This window comes from Lonchura striata, chromosome 1 (assembly GCF_050655825.1).
Source record: "Lonchura striata isolate lonStrDom1 chromosome 1, ASM5065582v1, whole genome shotgun sequence".
NCBI classification, from domain to species: Eukaryota; Metazoa; Chordata; class Aves; order Passeriformes; family Estrildidae; genus Lonchura; species Lonchura striata.
Window position 1 is genome coordinate 91,861,045 of NC_140703.1, and position 20,758 is coordinate 91,881,802.

At 37.9% G+C, this 20,758-nt stretch overlaps 2 protein-coding genes across 5 annotated transcripts in view; one reads left to right on the forward strand and one right to left on the reverse strand.

Moving 5' to 3' along the window:
* GCC2 (GRIP and coiled-coil domain containing 2) overlaps positions 1-14,546 on the forward strand; it is a 29,622-nt gene extending 15,076 nt beyond the window's left edge. For both annotated transcript variants that reach the window (XM_021545530.3, XM_085583393.1), the window contains 11 exons: positions 265-427; positions 976-1,076; positions 1,213-1,290; positions 1,960-2,097; positions 2,994-3,115; positions 4,672-4,848; positions 6,385-6,602; positions 7,747-7,941; positions 8,784-8,923; positions 9,686-9,887; positions 10,965-14,546. In XM_021545530.3, coding sequence (XP_021401205.2) covers positions 265-427; positions 976-1,076; positions 1,213-1,290; positions 1,960-2,097; positions 2,994-3,115; positions 4,672-4,848; positions 6,385-6,602; positions 7,747-7,941; positions 8,784-8,923; positions 9,686-9,887; positions 10,965-11,035 — 1,605 coding nt within the window. In that variant the 3' untranslated portion in view covers positions 11,036-14,546. The remainder of the gene's footprint in view (positions 1-264; positions 428-975; positions 1,077-1,212; positions 1,291-1,959; positions 2,098-2,993; positions 3,116-4,671; positions 4,849-6,384; positions 6,603-7,746; positions 7,942-8,783; positions 8,924-9,685; positions 9,888-10,964) is intronic.
* Positions 14,547-14,766: 220 nt separating this feature from the next.
* On the reverse strand, positions 14,767-20,747 carry LOC144248897 (uncharacterized). 3 transcript variants are annotated; one of them, XR_013342081.2, is made up of 2 exons: positions 20,512-20,747; positions 14,767-19,233 (listed from the first exon to the last, which is right to left on the reverse strand). XR_013342081.2 is itself a non-coding variant. In XM_085583609.1 (2 exons), exons 1-2 carry the CDS (start codon positions 20,496-20,498, stop codon positions 19,130-19,132), a joined length of 525 nt encoding a protein of 174 aa, XP_085439735.1. In that variant the 5' UTR covers positions 20,499-20,502; the 3' UTR covers positions 14,767-19,129. The 3 variants fall into 3 exon arrangements, 1 of the variants encoding a protein (XP_085439735.1); XR_014956306.1 differs by having other exon boundaries at positions 14,767-20,006; XM_085583609.1 differs by lacking the exon at positions 20,512-20,747 and adding an exon at positions 20,078-20,502.
* Positions 20,748-20,758: the final 11 nt, after the last annotated feature.

A 20,758-nucleotide genomic window follows, 5' to 3' on the forward strand; every position in this document is an offset into this window, starting at 1 on the left:
TGGTTGTAAGGACTAAAGATGACAAAAACTAATACATACAAAATACCTACTGATAAAAGTAGCAACATATTTTTCAAAGCTTTTGATTCTTGTTTGAAAACAGATTATTTACTGAGGATATGGAAACCCAGTGGATGGGTAATGTTTGTGGACATGGATGGATACGAAATCTTTGTCTGATGGGGAATATTTTTTACAGAATTACAAAAGTCATAACATGCAAGGCAAATTGTAAGCTCTAACTTCATTTTGTATACCTTGCAGGATGCTCATAAGAGTACACTGATGGATATGGAAATAGCTGATTATGAAAGGCTAGTAAAAGAACTTAATCAGAAGATTACTGATAAAGACAGCAGAATAGAAGATCTGGAGCAAGAAACAGGGATTCAGAAACAGAAACATGAGACGCTACAGGAAGAAATAAGTGAGTAAGCTATAAACAGAAAAGTCACTATGGTATAGGTAGCTGTGGTAAAAGATACAATTCAGAAACAACTTCTCAAGTCAGCAAGCGATGGTAAGCTTTGCAGGGAATATTAAACAGTTGCGTTAGGAAAGTAATTTTGTCTTTTTTTGATAACCTTTACTAGGTTATCACCTAATCCAGTGTTCAGCACTTAAAAACCAATTTACCTGCCTGTCATACTGTGTTTATTACCTGATAAAGTTATTCATAAATTATAAATATCGGTGGCTGACAAGGGTTTCATTTGGATATACCACTCTCATAAAACTTTACTGATTACCATATGAAAACTCCATTTCTTCCTATGCTCAAGTGTAAATCTTGAAAATGTTTCACTTATTTTATGATCTTTGTGATAACTTAGGAAAGTTTACTAAAGTTACTGTAAGCTACTTGTTTGCAGCTCTTAAGGAATCTGTTGGAATTTTTAAAGGATTTTCCAGCATTTTTAAGGAAATATAAGAGGGGAAGTTTCCTTTGCATATAATTGTTTTTCTCTGCATTAGAGTCACTTCAGTCAACTATGCAACAGGATGAGGAAAGAAATGCCAAGATAAAACAACTCCTGGTGAAAACCAAAAAAGAACTGGCTGATTCAAAACAAGCTGTAAGTCCATAGCCTAATGACTGTGTGTTCTATTTTTAAGCTACATTTTAAAAAACAGCTGGAAGCTGAATTTTTAGGTTACTGAAGTTTGCAGGTTTGTTTTTTTTTTTAATCTCCAGGTAATTTTATCTTGCAGGAAAATGACCATCTAATGTTGCAGGCATCGTTGAAAGGGGAACTGGAAGCCAGTCAACAGCAAGTGGAAGCCTATAAGGCAAGAAAACTCACTTTTCGTTAGTACAGGTTTTCTTATTTAAGTAGTAAGGGTGTGATTTGTCCTGGGCACATGGAATATAGTCTGAAGAATAAAGAGGTGCTATTTTTACTTTTAGTTTTCTTAAATGAGTTTTGTCTGTTTGCTGCTTTCCCCAAATATTTTTTCCTGTGATTTTTTTAAGTGGATTTACCCGTTTTCCTCTTTTCCTTTCCACCAAAGGAGAGGACTGTGGAGTTTGAAGCTTGTAACTGGAACATATTTTTTAACATTTCTTTAAAAATGGAAGTTGTTCAGTTTAAAAACAGAAGAGCACAACATTGTCAGCAAACATCCTAAGTGTTGTCTATCTGTAATATGGAATAGAAATGTATTGGAATGTAATAAAAGAAGCAGGAAAGGGAGAGAGGTTGGCTTTCGTAAATGCTGCCACCCCAGCATTGTAATTATATCTTCAATTCTCTCTTTAAACAGGATCACATTTTAAAAATTATTACATGGTAACCAATGTCTATATTTTTTTATTCTATTTTTATTGGATTTTAATTTTGTATTCACCAGTTCTGTGCAGGAATTACTGTAGTAGAGTCCTAGGTTCTCAGTCGCATGTTTCCTTGGAGAAGCAAGAAAATTTTTCATGATAGTGAAATTTTCAACTGACTTTTTCAGATTCAAGTGGCTGTACTGACATCAGAAAAGCATAAAGTTCAGGAACAGCTGCGAACGTCTTCAGAGCAGCACCAGCGTACGATGAGTGCTTGCCAGCAAAAAATTGCAACCCTGCAAGAAGAGTGCAGAGCAGCCCAGGTATTCCAGTGTTAGAAGTAATCTTAAAGGCTTAAGAAGGGAGATTACTTGCACTCTTTGCTTCTTCAAAAATACTTTGCAGATTTTTCACTCTTCTCTTTTTGCCTGTCAAGAATTGCAAATTACCCCAGTAATTGAACGGTGGTATAAAGGACAAGCCAGACTGTCCTTGTTGACATATATCACTTGGAGTGAAACATCTGGACTTGCATATTGCTATTTACAATAGGGAAAAAACTTGTGGTACTGGGGAGCCAGGGTTTATTTAAGATGATCAGTAAATACACATTCAGGGAAAAGAAAATTCTTGAAAGAAAAAAGCACAAACGAAAAAAAAAGGAATATAACTTGCTTCATATAAAACCAATTAACACAGATACCACTTTAAAGAAAAAAAAGCTGTAAAAAATTCATTTGCAAGCACCTTTTAATATGCTGAAATATGAGCAGCTTCTTAATTGGCAGGTGTATTAAATGGAAAACTGACACTGTTGCTGAAGTTTATTATTGTTTCTGGGATTTTTTTGCTCATATAACACTGTTAGATGGTCCTGGAATGCAGTGTTTGCATTGGAGACAAACAGATTCAAAATATAGTAGGACTGTTATGTTCAAACCACCTTTATGGGGATACTGCACTACTCTATGGCCACTATTGTATGGTAGGTGTGCATCCTGCAGGTAAGCAACAGCTGAATGCAGCTTCTCGAAAAAACTCAGCTAAAATCTAAAGAAACATTATCTGTTATGGTGGTTACTGTTTTAATTATCTATTTTAAAGAAGGAAATGCAGCAGGTGGTTTTAATTATTTTCAGTGTAAGATGCATTTCAACATAGAGAAATAAGGGAGCAATAGTCAATAGTATAACTTACAAGTTTGTTTTCTGTGTGATAGGCTGAGCAAGCATCTGTTACATCAGAATTTGAGAGCTACAAAGTCCGTGTTCATAATGTTCTAAAACAGCAAAAGAATAAATCTACTGCTCGGACAGAATCTGAAGGAGCCAAACAAGAAAGGTAAAACTAACATTTTTACTTGATCTGTAATCTGACTGTCTAGCTGAACAGAATACTATCAGTTCCTACTGTTGTGGTGCTCTATTCGTTTCTAATAGCTGGATTTGTCTTTTTAACCATTATTTTTGTGTAGATCACCTATTGTTACAGTTGGAAGGAGAAGTAAGCTCTTAGGAATTTTTTTATGACTCTCATGAGATGAAATTAGCTCACACGTTCTGTGTAGTCTTGCCACATCATTTTCTCTGATGTGAAGTAACCAAGTGCCATTTGCAACTAAAAGAAAAGAGCAGATTGATTCAGTTCAGCTGAGCTCACTTCGAATTTTTCAGGAGTGAGTGGTTAAGTGTAGGTAAAGCTCTGGATGCCAATTCAGTCATCAGTTACTGCAGATTTATGAAATCCTGTATGTTGTATCATATGAGGAAAAGACTTGGCAGGAAAGAGTTACACTACCAAAAGTTCTCTGAAAATCCTTTAAGTACAGTCATAAGCCAGGTAAATTCAGATTTGCTTCAGAAAATGTCTCGACTCGCTGCAAAAGTCAGTCGGTTTCTGCAAGTTATTTTTGTTAGTCATTGCGACTGCCCTTGGTGCCAGGCTGGGCGTTTTTATGTGAAAGGCCAGGATTCGTTCCTGACACCGACCCGCAGTCGGTACCGGCAAGTGCAGCCAAACATCCACCAGAGGGCGCCTTGTGCCTTGTTAGAGGACTTGGGGTTAGGGCTGGTTTGGGGTTTTTGAAACATTTTTGCTTTTGAAGCAAACAAACTGTAAGAGTTGCATTTCTTTCTCTGTCCTTTATGCAGAATTTTAAGAATTTCTAGTATTGTTAATTTTTTTGTTAGAGAGAACCATCTTGGAAATACTGGATAACCAATAAACAGATGACAAATGATTCCCAAAGACGTTATTTACAAGTATTAACACTAAGGATTAGTGAGATAGACAGTTCATGAGATAATGGAGGTGTCTGCATATATAAACATAGAAACCAGTAAAAAAAGAATGTATGTGACTTAAGATTTTTTCTTCCTGGTATTTCTGATTTTGACTTGTTTCTGACCAACTGAGTTTATCTGTTATGGACTTGATGTTGCTTTCTAGTAATTTGCTCAAAATCTACTTCAACCATTTGTCCCCTCTATTTGGTCTTATTGAACTGATGTACATTTACTAAACAAATGAAAAAAAAAAGCCTCACCACTTTAAAGAAGAAATTTTTTCTCCCATCTGATTCCCATATATTATTTTCCTTCTGTCTTGTTCCCTTTTGAAGTGAAAAGTGCTATCAGTCATGCTTCCTACCCCAATAGTTGCATTCCCAGCAGTTCAGATGGCATGTGGCAAACCTATTTCTATCTATGTTGAAACAGAATCTGATTGTTTCTGCTGCAGCTTATTCTAAGATTTTTTTGGTCTTAGTGCTGTGTTGAGTTTTTAATAAATACGCAAATTGGATCAGCTGTCTAAAATGTTGTGGATATGATATAGGTTCTGAAATAATGTAGTTATTTTAAATGCATGTTGTGTATTTCTTTTTCTTCCACGTGCAGGGAACAGTTGGAAATGGTGATAGATCAACTTAAAGTTAAGCTTCAAGATGCTCAGCATAATTCACAGATGAATGCATCTGAACTCCAGGCATTGCAGTCTGAGCATGACACCCTGCTGGAAAGACACAATAAGATGCTTCAAGAGACTGTTGCAAAAGAAGCAGAACTCCGTGAAAAGTATGGTCTGCTGATGAATAGATATGGATATTTTATTTTGTTTGAATTTTAAGACCTCAGCATGTGAAAGCCTATAACTGTACTTCACAAAGAAAAGGCATGTTGTTGAGAAAGTTAAAGGAATTTCAAAAGGATTGTTTGCTATTTTTCACAAGCCATTAGAAGCTTCCACAATGACAGTGAAATAGTAGATGATGGGGGAATTGGAGATTTTTGCAAACCTACCTCGTAACTATCAGATCTAAAAATGAACACTTTTTAAGCACACTGACTACTTTTAAGTCTAATGCCCAGCACCACATTTGTGTTGTACCACTCTACTAAATTTTATGGATGTTTCCTATTAAAAAAAAATAAGATAGCTATATGTAAAGCAAACAAGTTTATTGACAAAATACCCAGTTCTTGTCCACTAAGTGCCTTTCTTACAGAAAGTACTGTATTTTAAGTTTTTGCTTGCCAGAGGCTTAATTTGCTATATTTTTCTTCCAAAGTGAATGGAATCTGTTTAATCTGTATCACTCCTTTTAAAGTCACATGAGTATCTAATACCTGAGCTCCACAAAAAGAGTCTATCATTGTCTTTTCTTCTCCATTTAGGGTACAAAGATATTCACATGAAGTATTAATTTGAAATTACTGATTGATATTAGGAACTGTTGACTTCTTGTCACTGTCTTTGTACAGTTTTATCTGTTCCTGATAGCTACATAATAATTTACTGTAGTCAACCAAATTTATGTTCTGCATTTTTCTGGAAAGAACCCATTTCAGAGTAGTTTCCCTTTATACCTAAACACTGGTCTTTTCTGCTCGGGCTCTGTTTAAGTGTGTATGCTTATAAGGGTAAGTCCTGGGCTTAGTTTTCCCATAAATGCATTTATTTAATTACTTATGACTTTATTATTTATTTATTTATTATAATATACCATGTCTGTATTATATATTATTATTTTTTAATGTATTTAATTGCTTGTGAAAATTTTGGTGTGCTTCTGGAATACCTGCAAACCAAGTACAACTGATGAGTTACTGTCATTTTTCTTGCTAACAGCTACACTCTTCACTGAAAGTTGAGGTTTAAAAAAAATAAACTTACCTTCTTAGAAAGGTACATTTTAGAAGTCCCAAGTAAGTGCTTTGTAAATAAATGTTATAGGAAGTGGAGTATAAATTACATGCCCTGTATGATCCTATAAACAGTCATGATGCAATTTTAGAATTTAAGAATGTTTAGACCACAGGGTCTCTTAAGTCTTTCATTATTTCCCAAAGATGTCTGAATATTTTGTTCTGAAATGGAAGTCAAGTTTATATAGCACAGTGCATTCATATAATAAGTAATGTGTACCTTCTTCAGTCTCAGAGTTTCCCTGTAAGAAGAGGACTTCAAATGAGAAAGAGTTGCACACATAGTTCTAAGATAATCATACACATGAAAATTGAAAACTGCCTCAAACTGTAAAAATTTTGAAATGTAAAACTTACACTGTTTTACTGCTTGTGTCTTACTGTTTGTGCATGCACTGTTTTCAGACTCTGCACAATACAGTCTGAGAACATGGTCATCAAAACAGAACATGCCCAGGCACTGAGTCAGCTGACAGCCCAGAATGAAGCTCTCCGGAACAATTTCAGAGATCAGGTCAGGAATCTGCAAGAAGAGCACAGGAAGACAGTAGAGACACTTCAGCAGCAGCTCTCCAGAGTAGAAGCTCAGCTCTTCCAACTCAAGAGTGAACCAAGCACTAGAGGTAATTTCCAGTCAGAATACCAGGTTTCCATGGGTTGCTTAGAAATTTGTGTACCTCAGACTGAAGCTAAAATGTGCTTACAGTGTTTGATTCTGGAAAATCACCAGCAACTTGTTCTGGGAAATCTGCAGCATGCTGTATCAGTCCACAGATCCCAAGTCAGGAATGCATCTTTTTTATTATATACTGTTGCTTCAGAATCCTAAAGTCCTTGAATGTATCCAGAGGAGGGCAACAAAAATAGTGGAAGGACAGGAAGGACTGTCCTATGAGGTGCAGCTGAGGACTCTGGGTTGGTCTAGTTTGGAAGAAAGCAGGCTGAGGGCAACCTCATAGCTATCCTATAGATTCCTCAGTTGTTGGTCATTTCGGACTGGAACTATTCTGTTCTAGAATCTGCACCAGTGATACCTATTCTGCAGTATCTGCAGTATCAGACAGATGGAGGGAAATTACTTTGTAAATGTTTGGTGTTCTTATCATATTGTCTCAGGTTTTGGAGCATGCTGGACATCTGCCTCAAGTATGAAGTGTAAAGCTAAAGTGTTTTAGAAGCTATTTTAAGAATGTTTGTTATTTGTACACATGCTATTTATTATACTTGCTATTTGATCCTTCTTCCAATTTAAGATTTGAATGTCTTCAATCTCAAGTGCTATTTTGATATCTGTAAAGTTTCTAATCAGGATGTAATTGGACATTTACCAAGTAGCAGTAACAGTTTAAAAAGTTGCTCAGTTGTTAATGAAGTAGAAGGATCATGCACACAGTAACAATTTACACCTCCCACAGGACTGGTTGAAGCAAAAGCAAATTATTTTGCATTAAAGGTATTTGTTACTCTTACCATAGCTAAAACACATCTTCAGGGAGATGTACATGAAGGTTTCACAGTTACTGAAATAAATATTGCCAATCAAGTTTGGGTTTAGAACCAGACTTTAATTGGAATGGCCATTTGGAGGTGAAAGGCTGTATTTTTCCATTATAAATGTTATATGCGTATCTGGTTATTTCTTTTGGTTTCACCTTCCCTGGCATTTTGAAGACTGTGAGTGGTATATAAAAAAATCTGAGACAGTCACACCTAGCAAATAGCCCTCCCAATTTCATTCTGATACGAACATCAGTAAGTATCTTTCAGGTCCAGCTGTTGCAAATCTGGCAACGAAGAGCTTGAGAGAGCGGCGGAACACTGACCTTCCTGTGCTCGATGTGCACACTGTGGCTAGGGAAGAGGGAGAAGGTATGGAAACAACAGACACAGAGTCTGTGTCCTCAGCCAGCACCTATGTTCAATCCTTGGAGCAACTGCTGAACTCACCAGAAGCAAAGCCTGGTAGGTAGAATATGGCTTTCAGAAGTGCTTGCCTACATAGGTGGCAGAAGTTTGCGCCCTCTAAATATTTTAGAGCATTGTGTTTTCATGCTTTTAGTGCAAGACACAAGTCTAGTCAAGTGCCACTGAGCTTACACTGTCCTGAACTTTTGCAGGAGTCTTTTCATTGATTAAGGACTTACAGTAGGACATCTCTACAGGTTTTAGTGATTTAAAGATGTCATATAACTGAGCTTTTAAAGTGAAAAGACTGGGTGAGCAAGTCAGTGAATAATTACAGAAATTTTTGTATTCTGGATAAGTCTCTACTAGGGACAGTTAAGTGCTGATATAACCCCGTTAGTAAAAGGATAAAATTTCTGTTTATCTTAATGAGGCTTCTTAGAAGTACTTTATTCATAAGTTTTTTTTCTAGGAAAGGGAAATCCAGCATGAAAAAGAATGTTTTAGGAGTCCCCAAAAACCAGAAAAATACATGGTGTCATATAATCTTGTTTTAAAATTCTACTGAACACTTAATGAATAGATGTTGAAAATCTCTATTTATGGGTAGGAAACAAGGAATAAGTTAAAACCATGTATCTTGAGGTACTCTAGAACTATTTTACCAATCCTCTTCTAATATATAAACAGAAATAGATCAGAAAATAAGCATGCAGCAGCAGCATTCATGTTGCACTAAGTGCATTAAGTGCACTCCAGAGTGCATTAAGTCTGCACTCTGACTTTGCATGAATTTTGTTCATAAGAAACTACGTTAATCAAGTCCTGATGTTAAGTTAGTATGAAGTAGATGCAAGTGCATTTTCCTTCTCTTAGTTTTCTTTTCTAATTAATTCCAGAACCATCTCAGTGGCAAGCAGATCTCACCAAGGATGAGCTGATTCAGAAACTAAACACAACAGCTAAGAGTGCTGATCACTTGAATGAATTACTTCGTGAATCAGAAGCAACCAATGCAATCCTAATGGAACAAATAAAGGTTAGCAGGCACACAGGAGATGTGGGGACAGCTCTAATTTCCATGGTCTGTTTCTTAGACCAAATATCTTTCAGAAAATCCTAGTCTATAAAATTTTGGTGATATAAAACATAATTTAGGAGGGGCTTTTATTCCACAGGTCTAATTAGTGCTTCCAGAGTATACTTCAGTTTTTTTGGGTTTTTTTCCATCACAGTTTCTAGTTGGCTGAGGGGAAGGGGGTGAAGAGTGTTGGAGTAAAAGCTTCTACAAAAAAACTTCAGGAGTTGGGAAGTTTAATGTTTAATAAAGGGTCACTAGATAAAAGCAGTAAGTTTCAAGGGAAGCATTGTCTGTTTTCTTTCTTTAACCTGTTTTAGCTGTCTTAAGTTAAAAGAAGACTTGAACTAATGTATGAGTGAGCTTTCTGAAGCCATTTCTAAATGTACTAAGCTTTCTTTTCTAAAATGCTTTTAAATTAATATAATCAGATTTCTGAGTTATTTAACTGTTCTACTGTTACAACTCTTTTATCACTGATATTTTAGCTCTATACTGCACAAATTTTATCCAAAAAGGGTATTTTTTGTCATAAGTTATTTCTTACTACATTATCATATATTTTAATTTTCACTGAATATTTGTCCTGAATATGTTGCTAAACATGCATTAGTCTTTTTGAAGCAAGCTACACAATTCAGTTTTTACATCTTCAAAAGACCTTTGTTCAATTTTTCATTAAGTGAGGCAAGCAGTATTATGTATTTTTTTCTTCATTTGCAGCTTCTTAAGAATGAAATAAGAAGATTGGAAAGAAACCAAGAGAGAGAAAAGTCTGTGGCTAATCTAGAATACTTGAAGAATGTTCTATTGCAGTTCATATTTCTGAAATCAGGAAGTGAGAAGGAACGGCTGCTCCCAGTCATAGACACCATGTTGCAACTCAGCCCTGAAGAGAAGGGGAAGCTGGTTGCAATTGCCCAAGGTAGGTGGTGTTCAAAACATTGTCACAAAAAAAGAGGAAAAGTGAAAAAGGAAAAGAATAGTTCTGTGCTGTCTGTTGTGTAGACCTTTGAGAAAAAACAAAACTTAGTATCATAATGCCAATGAACTAGTCATAAAACCATTTTCTTTGTTAGGAAGTTACTATTTAGTTTTCAATAAACAGAACAAATACTGTAAAATTGACATAAAATATAAATCTTCTGAAACATTCACCTTTTACAAAGACAGTGATAAATTGAAAAATTTAATGTGTTCATGTTTTTAGTAGAGTTTTTTTTTTGTCAAAATAGAGGTATATAATAATTGAATTATTTTCTTTGCAGATGTTCTAAACAGATAACTAAAGTGCTCCTGTCAAGGCAGTACTGCAGAGCTAATATTAGTTTAAATATAATACATTTAAAGATATCTTAAAATATGCTCTTTGTTGAAGAAATAAAGGAAGTAGGGAAAGACATAAAAAGACTTAGGCATTTGCAAGAAATTAACACAGGATTTCTGTGTACAGTAATGTTCTGCTAATGCTTCAAATACTCTCAGCATTTGTTCCCTTAGAGGCTTTTTAAGGGGTTGTTTGTCACTTCTCAATGACAGTAGCTGTAGCTTGTATGTCATTAGCAAGTGACCTATATTTTATTGTAGAATTAATATAAACAGTAAGCAACACATGTACATATCAAAATTTAAAACTTGTGAAAAAAATTACATTAAAAAGGGAAGTGTTCCAAGTATTGCATTCCATGATAGGCTGTGCATTTGGAAAAACAAGATGTAAGTTAAGATCGTAGTATGTTGATGTTGTTCTGGATTTTTCTGGAGAATGGTGATAAATTACCTTTTTCAGACATTCTTAAATACCCATAGTAAAGTGGACTTGGTGGTACAATCCATATCTATGTCAGCCCAAGAATGAATTCCTTTTTCAGCAAGCTTGAGGACAGTGTTTGAAAAAGGATAAAGGGAAGGAACTGGGGCAAGGATATGTATCCAAATGATGCACTGTCTAACATAATAGATGTCTAACATAATATAAAATATGTTTTTCTTCCTCCTTCAGGTGAAGAAGAGAGTACCTCACGGCCTTCTGGATGGGCTTCGTACCTCCACAGCTGGTCAGGACTTCGATAAAACAGTGGAAACACTGAACCTTTAAAAACATTCCACAACTGCAAAACTGAGAAATCTTACTGTAGATCTGTTGGTGTTGTAGCATTGAACTACAGGGTTTTATTTTTGTGTGATTTTTTTCAGCTTTTTAGGCTCCACTAAGAAAGAAGCCTGCAGTAGCTCTGAAAGATGGTCCTATGTTATGCTCTGGCAGCAGTGAACTATTCTTCTTGTAAATGTCAAAGCTGATAATAAGAACTATTAGAAGTGACAAATTCATTGCAAACAGCTTGGAAACAGAATTTGTCAGTCTGTGATAGTTGTTTTGATATCAGTTTAAAAGTTTGACCTTTTATTAACTGGAATAGCTAGAGTTTAGATTTTAAGCATTTAAAAGTGTTTACAGTTGCTTTCACATATCACTGTCAGCTAGCTAATCTTTATGGTTAGTGTTACTCTGCACATTTAAGAAATTTAAATTTCCTCTCTTGTGATAGCTACAAAATGTAAGATAATTAAGAAACAGGGCATTTTCTGCTTTAAAGTTGTTGTCTTTCTTAAATTATTTCACTTTTGCAGAACATGAAGGCAACACTTCACAAAATGTAGAGGGTGCAAAAATCTGTACGAAATACAGTGCTTGTCACACCTGAGCATGGTACTGTAGTAGATAGAGATTAATGGCATCTATGGAAGCCTTAGGATAATACTCAAGACTCAGAGGTCCTAAGTGAGCTGAAGCTTCATGAGAAAGACTTAAGCTAGGGCTTTTTAATCTGAGGTTGGAAGTTTGTGGGAAAGACCAAGAAGAAATGTTCCGTTACTGTAATGATGTCTCTAATTGGATGGCAAGACTACTCATATTGACTTAGTCATAGTGAAGACACTAAAGAATGAATCTGAGCCCACAGGTCAGACTCCTAATATTTAAGTTCTGAGAGTAAAGAATGAAGTTTTTTTCAATAGATGCATTTTTAAATGTTCTACTGATTGAAGATCTTATTCTCTCCCTTACCTGTGTGTGTACATTGTTTGCACAGATATTTGCACAGATGAGATGATCTCTGTTCCAGGTTGCTCAACAGAATGTTAAAGGTTTTTCCAAGAAAAATAAATTTCTACCATCTCTTCTTCTATTATCAACACAGCACCTCTTTTTAATTTCAGTTGTCTTTTCTCTTATACAGTCCATATTGCCTTTCACCATCTTAATTTATTTGTAAAGTTTTAAAAACATACACATGTATTTGAATCCTGCTTATGTTTAAACCAGTCTTCCTGTCTTTTTCACTCGTATTTTCATATTCTCTGTGTTGTTTTACAGAGAGTCTTTCCCTGGTACCCATACAAATACTAAATAGAGTTCTTCCTTTCCTATCTACCTTAGCTCTGAGGAAATTATGCTTGTTCCTTTAATATTGCCTTATTTCAGGCTGAGATTAATCTGAACATATGAATAGCAGAATGGCAACATGTTAAGAATAAACTGTTCAGTAAGTTTGCTTTTGGTTTAATTTTTTGCTTGTATACATTTCAGTACACAATCAACAAAGCCAACAGGCTTTATTTAGGAATTTTACATCTTTTCCACTGTCTTAAGCACTTCTATTTTCTTCTTCTCCAATATATATTTTAACTGGAACCTTTATGGTTTGTGCTACTGGGGAAAACATCCTCGCTGGATTTTCAGGGCATAGAACTGATCAACAATAGTGTGAGGGACGAGTCTTTCAGGTGTCTGTAGGTAGCAAACAGGAGGCTGTGTTTGGGCTTTCTTGCATTTGCCTTTGGAATGATTTGGACCAGATCTCAGATACTGGATTCCAACTCCGTAATCAGCTGGATTTGGTTAATGTCATTCAGAAAAATGCCAAAACAGCAACAGGAGAGATTTGAAGCATGTATAAAAGTAAGTGCTAGTCATCCTCCTGCTGTGATTTTAACAATGGAAGCACATGAGTAGAAGGGTATGGCTTTGTCTCACTCAGTTCATACTCCGTTTGCAGCTGACATTATTTAGTCTCTGCTATTGCTTAAGAGCTGTGACAAGTTCCTCTTAAAATGCACATATTTCAGAAGTGTAAATTATTGAACATTGTAAGCTGTGAATAAAGGTGTGCAAGTAACATATATCACTGGCTGTATGAAATACCAGTTGCTTATTGACTTCTTTCAAGTCTGAGTTGCATGCTCACTGTTTTTAGTAAAATTTGAGTACCATACTTATGAATGGAGTGAATAACTTGCATTAATATATTTTTTTTACAATTAAAGATAGAGATCTTAATTAATGTAAAAATATTTTAATAACTGTTAATAAACTGTTTTCTGTTGCTAAGATTGCCAGAACTTACCTATGTGGCAATAAACTGTAAGAAAATAAAGTTTAACAGACATTAAAGTAAATGGCATTGAAGAACATGAACTGGAAACAGAATTATTTTGCATAGAGAACTTTTTATATCATATTTGCATTTTAATGTACAGCATTGTAGCTGTGATTTGCTTTGAAAAAGCAGTTTAAAGTTTTAACTAGTACTGCTGCTTCTTGATATACTGTGGTGCTCTTTTTTAGAAGAGCACTGTGCTGACTTTGCTTTCTGGTTCTTTTTGTTTCCTTTACAGTGCCACACTTATTAGAATTTTTCACAGAAAATATCATCCTTGCCCAAAATGTTTATAAGCTTAGGACCATTTTTTATCTTTTAACAGCTGCCTTCAACCCAAGCATAAGGAAGGGAATAATAATTAATAATAATAATAATAATAATAATAATAATAGTAATTCTGCTGTCACTATACAGATTATATATTAAGTAAAAACCAAAAATTGGAGTGATTCAGCATTCCCAAACCTGCACTGTGGCTGAATTTTCAGCTGTCTAATGCTGACTTAGAAATGGGTTATATGTCTTTCATTTTCCCTTTTATCCAGAAGGCAGACTCATCTTTGCAGCAAAAAGTGCTCCAGCTGAAAGACAGGAAGATCAGAGCTTGTCAGGCTGTTGTATACTTGTGGCCAGTTGAAGGAGAGTAAGGTTGTTTTTTTTCTTTCATGAACCTCCTTCCCCAAAGTATAACTGTGAGAATACAGGATTCTATTACTTTCTAAATTTAAATCCTCCTTCATCTATCTCCCTTCATCTATTTGCTGTGGTAAGAGATGATATATAAGAAATTGTGGAGGAATGCCTAAAAATTCTCCTTACTTTGTACTAAGTGACTTTGAAGCCAGCTTAAACATACATGCTTCATTTGGGTTATGCCTTAGCTTCACCCAGTGCACCAGTACTTCCTAAACTACCTGCTAGTTTTACTATTGTTGGTACTGTGAAAATAGCTCCCTTAGAAGCCTTGCAAATAGCAGTCACTACTCACAAGCTGAGAAACCGAATGTATGAAGAGATAAAAATATATTTGTTGTAGTAATTCCAGAATTGCTAGTCTGGATAGATAAGTATTTTGTTTGGAAATATGTCTTTGATGGCCTTTTCATGTGGCCATCACTTCAATAAAATTCACCTTTACTCAACAGAGTGCCTTTTCTTTTCCCTGAATGCCTGTTCTTACCTGAGAAAATGCTACTCAGGTGGTAGGTAGAAAACAAGCACTTTCTACCATTATATTGAAGAGATTTTATGGATCTGGTATAGTATCCACAGCCTCTGTTTTGGAAGGCAACTACAGCAATAGATTCTTCTGGGTGAACAGAAAATAAATTGGTTTGTTAAAGAGTTTTTTTTTTTTTTAAAAAAAGAATTAAAAGCTCATTTAAGTGACTTCAAATGTGTTACTAGATTGTCACCAGCAATCTGACAATATTAGACATGAAGGAGAGGAGGGTTGCAGAAAGTATGGAAATGAACATCAGTTACTGCTCCAACAAATCAGCATGCCTTAGTAGTGGCAATTTTTTTTTTTTTTTAACTGTCAGCCTAAAAGCTTCTTAAGAATCCAAGGTAAATGTAATCAGTGTCAAAAACAGTGTGCTCTTTTGGGCATGGGCACAGTCCCAGTCCTCCCACACCAGCCTTTGAAAGTGTTTTAAATTGATAGACACTAGATAGCAGCTGTGTATGAGCACAGGCTTTAAGTGGGGATTATTGTTTCATTGCCTGAAAATCGAAGCTTGTTCTGAGAACACTCAGACAGTTTCCGGAGGGGAGGTAGGTATTAGCTCTTGGCTCTCTTGCCCTTTGCAGCATGCAGAGCATCTCAAAAATAAAAAGCATAGAAACTATTATATATCTTCAGAAAATGGCTTTTACCCAAATACTGTTTTACTGTTATTACTGTCCTTTGTAGAGTTAAGTTGCTGATGCTCAGCATTACTCCTGCCAAGGGAGAAGGCCAATCACATCATTTTGGCTTAAGCATCCATGTATTTATACAGACTAGTTAATATTCCTCTCGCATCTAGTCACAGCTTTGGCTTAAACCTGCAGCTGTAGCAGTCCAGGTGAAGCTGCCCACCTTTGCAAGGGGTGGTCCCTCTGCTCCAGTGGGAGAGGGCTACAGCCTCTGCAACAGAGAAAAGCAGATGGTGGTGATAAAAGACCCTAAACAGCACCAACAGCACCTCAACAGTTGTTGAGGTGGCAGCTCTCTGTCCCTGCCCTGACTACCCACCAGCCTTTCTCTTGGAAACTGGTTAAACCAGTTTATTGCAGTGGTGGGGGATAGTGGATATCTTGCAGGAAGAGGATTTTCAGAAAATGCAGGAAAGCTAAGGATAGGTTCTGTGACATTCTGGGAAAGATGGGAATTGCAGTGACAAAAAGCTTGAAATAGAAAAATTACACACTTTTACTATAAAAAATGTGAGAGTAATACCATGATCTCCAAAAGTCATTATTTCTTAAAGTACCTGTTTTGTGGTGCTGCTGTAAGTTTTTTCTTTAGCCTTTTAGTGTGTCTGCACAAGTACCAATCTTGTCATGAAGCAGAAATTTATGATGATAAACATGGAATTTTATTGATCAATTTTGCAGAGGTTTGAGATTGATCAATAAAAGTTTTCCAGTCTCCTTCCCTTTTTCAAAAAAAAATGATGCCGAATATACTGTGTCTAAAATGCATGAAGCAGAAATCTGACTTGTTTTATATGGATATCAGAATGATCACTGAAATGTCTTCCAGTATTCTGAGCAAACTACATATTGCTTTTAATAATAGCAATGTTTCTAGAGATATCAAATAGTGGTCAAAACTTATTTATTCAAATGATTAGTGGAGTTAATAATGTTGGGCAAAAATGTGAAGCCTGAATAATTTTTCACCTGTTAATTCATTAACAGCTTTGCTAAGAATATTTAGCTGGACACCATATATTCAAAATTTTTTCCTACTTATATGGTCAAAGCTTCCTTCAGTGTCACTTTAGCTTCATAGCTTTGGAGGTGTGACATGATCACTTACACAGTTTACAATTTAAATCCATTTATTATATCAAGGTAAACAACTATGGGGCTGCTCTGCTAACAGGCTCTCAGAGTCAGAATAGGCTTAGATTGGATATTAGAAAGAAATTCTTTACTGTGAGGGTGGTGGAGCCCTGGAACTGTTGCCTAGAGAAGCTGTGGATGTCCCATCCCTTGAAATAGTCAAAGCCAGGTTGGATGGGGATCTGAGTAACCTGGTCTAGTGCAAGACATCCCTGCCTGTGGCTGGTGGCCGGGGGGTTGGAACTGCATGATCTTTAAGATCCCTTACAATGCAAACCATTCTATGAATCTACCATCTGCAGTTGCATTAAGTTGTGGAAGAAAGCAAAAGCTTGAGCAAGTACCACAGTTAGAATTTGAGAAGTTGCTTATGTCTCTTCATACCAATCTGGCAAAATCATAAAAAACTTCTTCATTTCCAGAAAAAGAACTTGATGTAAAGATGCTGATATCTGTGATTAGAAACAGGCAGTCAAATTCTTTGACCAAGCAGCTGCCTTCTCATCTGTCCTCAATAACCCTTCCTTTCTCACTTCTTCCCCAGGCTTACAATAATGGCCTTGTTCAGTGTCAGCAAAGCTGATCATGCATTTAGCTCTGTATAGGTAAAAGCTCGGTGCTGTCACTTAAGAGTGACAGAATCACTTAGGTTGCATAAGACCTTGAAGATCAAAGAGTCCAACCGTTAACCTGGCGCTGCTGAGTCCATGTCACTAAAGTGTCACTGCCAGCTGCAGTACAATAAGTTTGGTATTTCAACAGTGACGGAAAATAAAGTAAAGAAGTCTGGAAACAGAACATCAAAAGCATATGCCTACTTAAAACTGCATTTTACTCTGGTCTTAAAGGGAGAGATGAGAGTAAAAAAAAACCAGCATTAATTTTGTGATTAATGTGGTGGTCTGGAGACATGGAGTCCAAATTCTCTGCTTTGCCACATGCTTCCTTTGTGAATTTAATTTCAGCATCTCTATTTCCTGACTTGCTGGGGATAATGGCACTTCTGTACCTGATGCCAAGTACATTAGCAGCAGAATGTAAAACTTTGTGATGGGTTTGTAAACTGAAATAAGTAGGCAGACTACCATATTTTCTTTAAACTGCATAGGAAGAAAATCGCCATAGCCTGCATTATCCTGAAATGGAAGGAATGATCTCCTTATGAGTCTGTGGTGTGTGCTTTGTGAATTCTATTAAATTACTTGCTTAAGTATTCTGGACTGAATGTTACAAGTTAATTAGAATGCCAGCATGGTCTAATGCTATGTAATGGATAATTAATAACAATTATGAATTGTTATTTCTGTTGTAAAGCAAGACAAAACAAAAATTTAAATCAGCCCCCTAGGCGCAAACTTGCTGCAAAGTGCAGACAGCCTGGGGAGTGAAACTGAATTCCTGGCTTTTCTTGGTACTTTGAGTTTCCAAAAGCTGCTAGTACTTAGTGTTTGGCATTTGTAAGTGTTTGGGGAAGGCTCTCCCACTCTCTATGAGAATGCCTTTGCTACTTTGAGATTATATTGCTAGCAAACTAGGCTTTAGGGATTTCATCTTTAAAAGCCTTGGAAAACTGTACATGATGCAATTCACTTGCTGTTAAATCCATTAAAGTGCCCTCCAAAGGAAGCGCCACAACGGCTGCGCTTGTCGGCTGGCACTGCCTGTTAATTATTTCCAGAGTTTACTGTTTTGAAGTCTGCGGCTCTGGTAGTCGCACACCTGCCCAGCCACTTCCCTGCCTTTTCAGGCTGTGCTGGTCAGAGGTGCTGCTCTTTAGCAGCCAGGGGCAGCCACCTTGTACAGCTCCCCAGGAGGATCGGCAATGAGAGACCCTGAAATCCTTGCAGACAAGCTGAGGTTAGTTAAAGACATCCATGAAGCTGCCTACAAGTAATGGCAGACTGCCCAAAGCAGATTAGAAAAAAACTAGAAGGGTTATATTACCTCCTCATGGCACAGAAATGAGTACTTACTTATTTAGATGATATAAGGAAGCTTTGCTGATAAACCCGTTAAAATGGGTGAGTGGTTTGGGATTGGGTTTGGTTGTTTTGTGGTTTTTATTGTTTTAATTGAGGGGTGGTGTGATTGGTTTTTCAACATAATCACACCACTGTTGAGGTTGGCAGGTAACTCTGGAGGTCACTTGTCCAACCTCTCTGTTCAAGCATGGCTATCTGCAATAAGATTCCTAGTATCACATCCAGATGGTTATGGAATACCTTCAAGGGTGGAGACTCCACAGCCTCCACAGACAACCTCTGTGAGTGTTCAGTCACTCTCACAGCGAAAATTTCCCTGATGTTAAGAGAGAACTTCCTATATTTCAGTTTGTTTCCCCTGCCTTTGTTCCTGTCACTGGATTCCACTAAAAAGATACTGACTTTGTCTTCCTTTTAGCCTCTCTTTTCAGATATTTTTATTAATTGGTAAGATGTCTCTGAGCTTTATCTTCTTTGGGCTGAGCAATCCTAGCTCTCTGTCTCTCCTCTCAGGAGAGGTGCTCAAGTCTCTAAATAATCTTAGTGGTCATTTGATGGGTTCTTTCCAGTATGTCCATGTCTCTCTTGTACTGGGAAGCCCAGAACTAGGCTCAGCCCTCCAGGTATGGCTTGACCAATGTTGAGTAAAGGGGAAGGATCCCATCTCCCTCTTCTGGCATATCACACCTTCACTTTTCAGCCATATATTCTATTTTCTTCTTTATGCAGAAATATATTCTCTGTGAAAGTCTTGCCGTGTTTGATTCCTCGTCTTGGCAAGCAAAACTGAACCCTGCCAAGGAGAAAAATAACAAATAAACAAAAGTACTACAGACAGTCTGTGTTTCTACAGCTGTAGGCCTCTCTAGAAACATGCTTCTGGCACAGCCATCAAATACCTTTGTGCATCATAGTCCCCAAAATTTACATTGTTTTCCTGTTTCTGATGGATACCAAAGTAGATGAGCTCCATATTTGAATTATTCTTTCTGATTTCATCCCTGTCTATGCTGATCTTCACTGGTTTAACATATTCCCTTGATCTGTCTTCTTGGAGCCATAAAGATATTTCCTTAATCCTGGCAGGCAAATATTTGCATTTTTCATTCGAACTCACCACTTCCTTGTTCTGATATTAAGGACAGCAATGACTGGCAATACAGACAGCTCAATAACACCACCTTTTCTATTATGCTCCTTTAATTTGTCCAATAGTCTGCCTTTGAAACTTGCCTGCTTGGAATGAGGTCACTTCTCTCCAAGTGAAGTGGAAGGTTTTAGCCCCAGGTTTGGCAGCGTTGGAGGTAACTTTCTTACATTTACTTTATAAACTTCTGAGCCTGACCGAGGTGCTAGCCTTTCCCCAGGCCGTTGTTCATGAATGCTGTTACATGCTTAAATAATGTTGATCTAAACTAGACTCTGGCTCCAACAAAAGTAACCTAAGCATATTTGGCGCCTCGAGGTGTGGCGACAGCTTCCTTGCTACAAATTACCCTGCACTACCCAACCACGTGTAGGAAACAGTGAAAATACTTGGAATTGTTCTGACATCAAATTTCGGTTCTGGAAAAAGAAAGAAAGAAAAAAAAAGCCGAAAACAACAAAACCAGCAAGAGCCGCTCCCAGGCACCTACTTCGCGTAACTCTGCGGGGCGTTCCGGCCGCCGCATGTCCCGCAGGGCTGAGAGGAGAGGAACGATCCCTCCCGCGGGCCCAGCGGGAAGCACGGCGGGAGGGGGACCCCAGCTCTCGGCAGTGACTCCCGTCCGCTTCCCGGGCTGTGCGGGGAGATCCCATGCCCTGCTGGTGCCTCCCCTCTTTCCCGGGCTGGGCGGTGGATCCCATCTCCCGGCGGTACCTCCCCTCGTTCCCGGGCTGATATCCCATCTCCCGGCGGTGCCTCCCCTCGTTTTCGGGCTGGGATCCCATCTCCCGGCGGTACCTCCCCTCGTTCCCGGGCTGGGATCCCATCTCCCGGCGGTACCTCCCCTCGTTCCCGGGCTGGGATCCCATCTCCCGGCGGTGCCTCCCCTCGTTCCCGGGCTGATATCCCATCTCCCGGCGGTACCTCCCCTCGTTCCCGGGCTGAGCGGTGGATCCCATCTCCCGGCGGTGCCTCCCCTCGTTCCCGGGCTGATATCCCATCTCCCGGCGGTGCCTCCCCTCTTTCCCGGGCTAGGCGGTGGATCCCATCTCCCGGCGGTGCCTCCGCTCTTTCCCGGGCTGGGATCCCATCTCCCGGCTGTGCTTCCCCTCTTTCGCCGCGCGGGGGCGCAGCGGGGCGGGGCGCGGCCGGAGAGCGCCCCCCGGCGGCG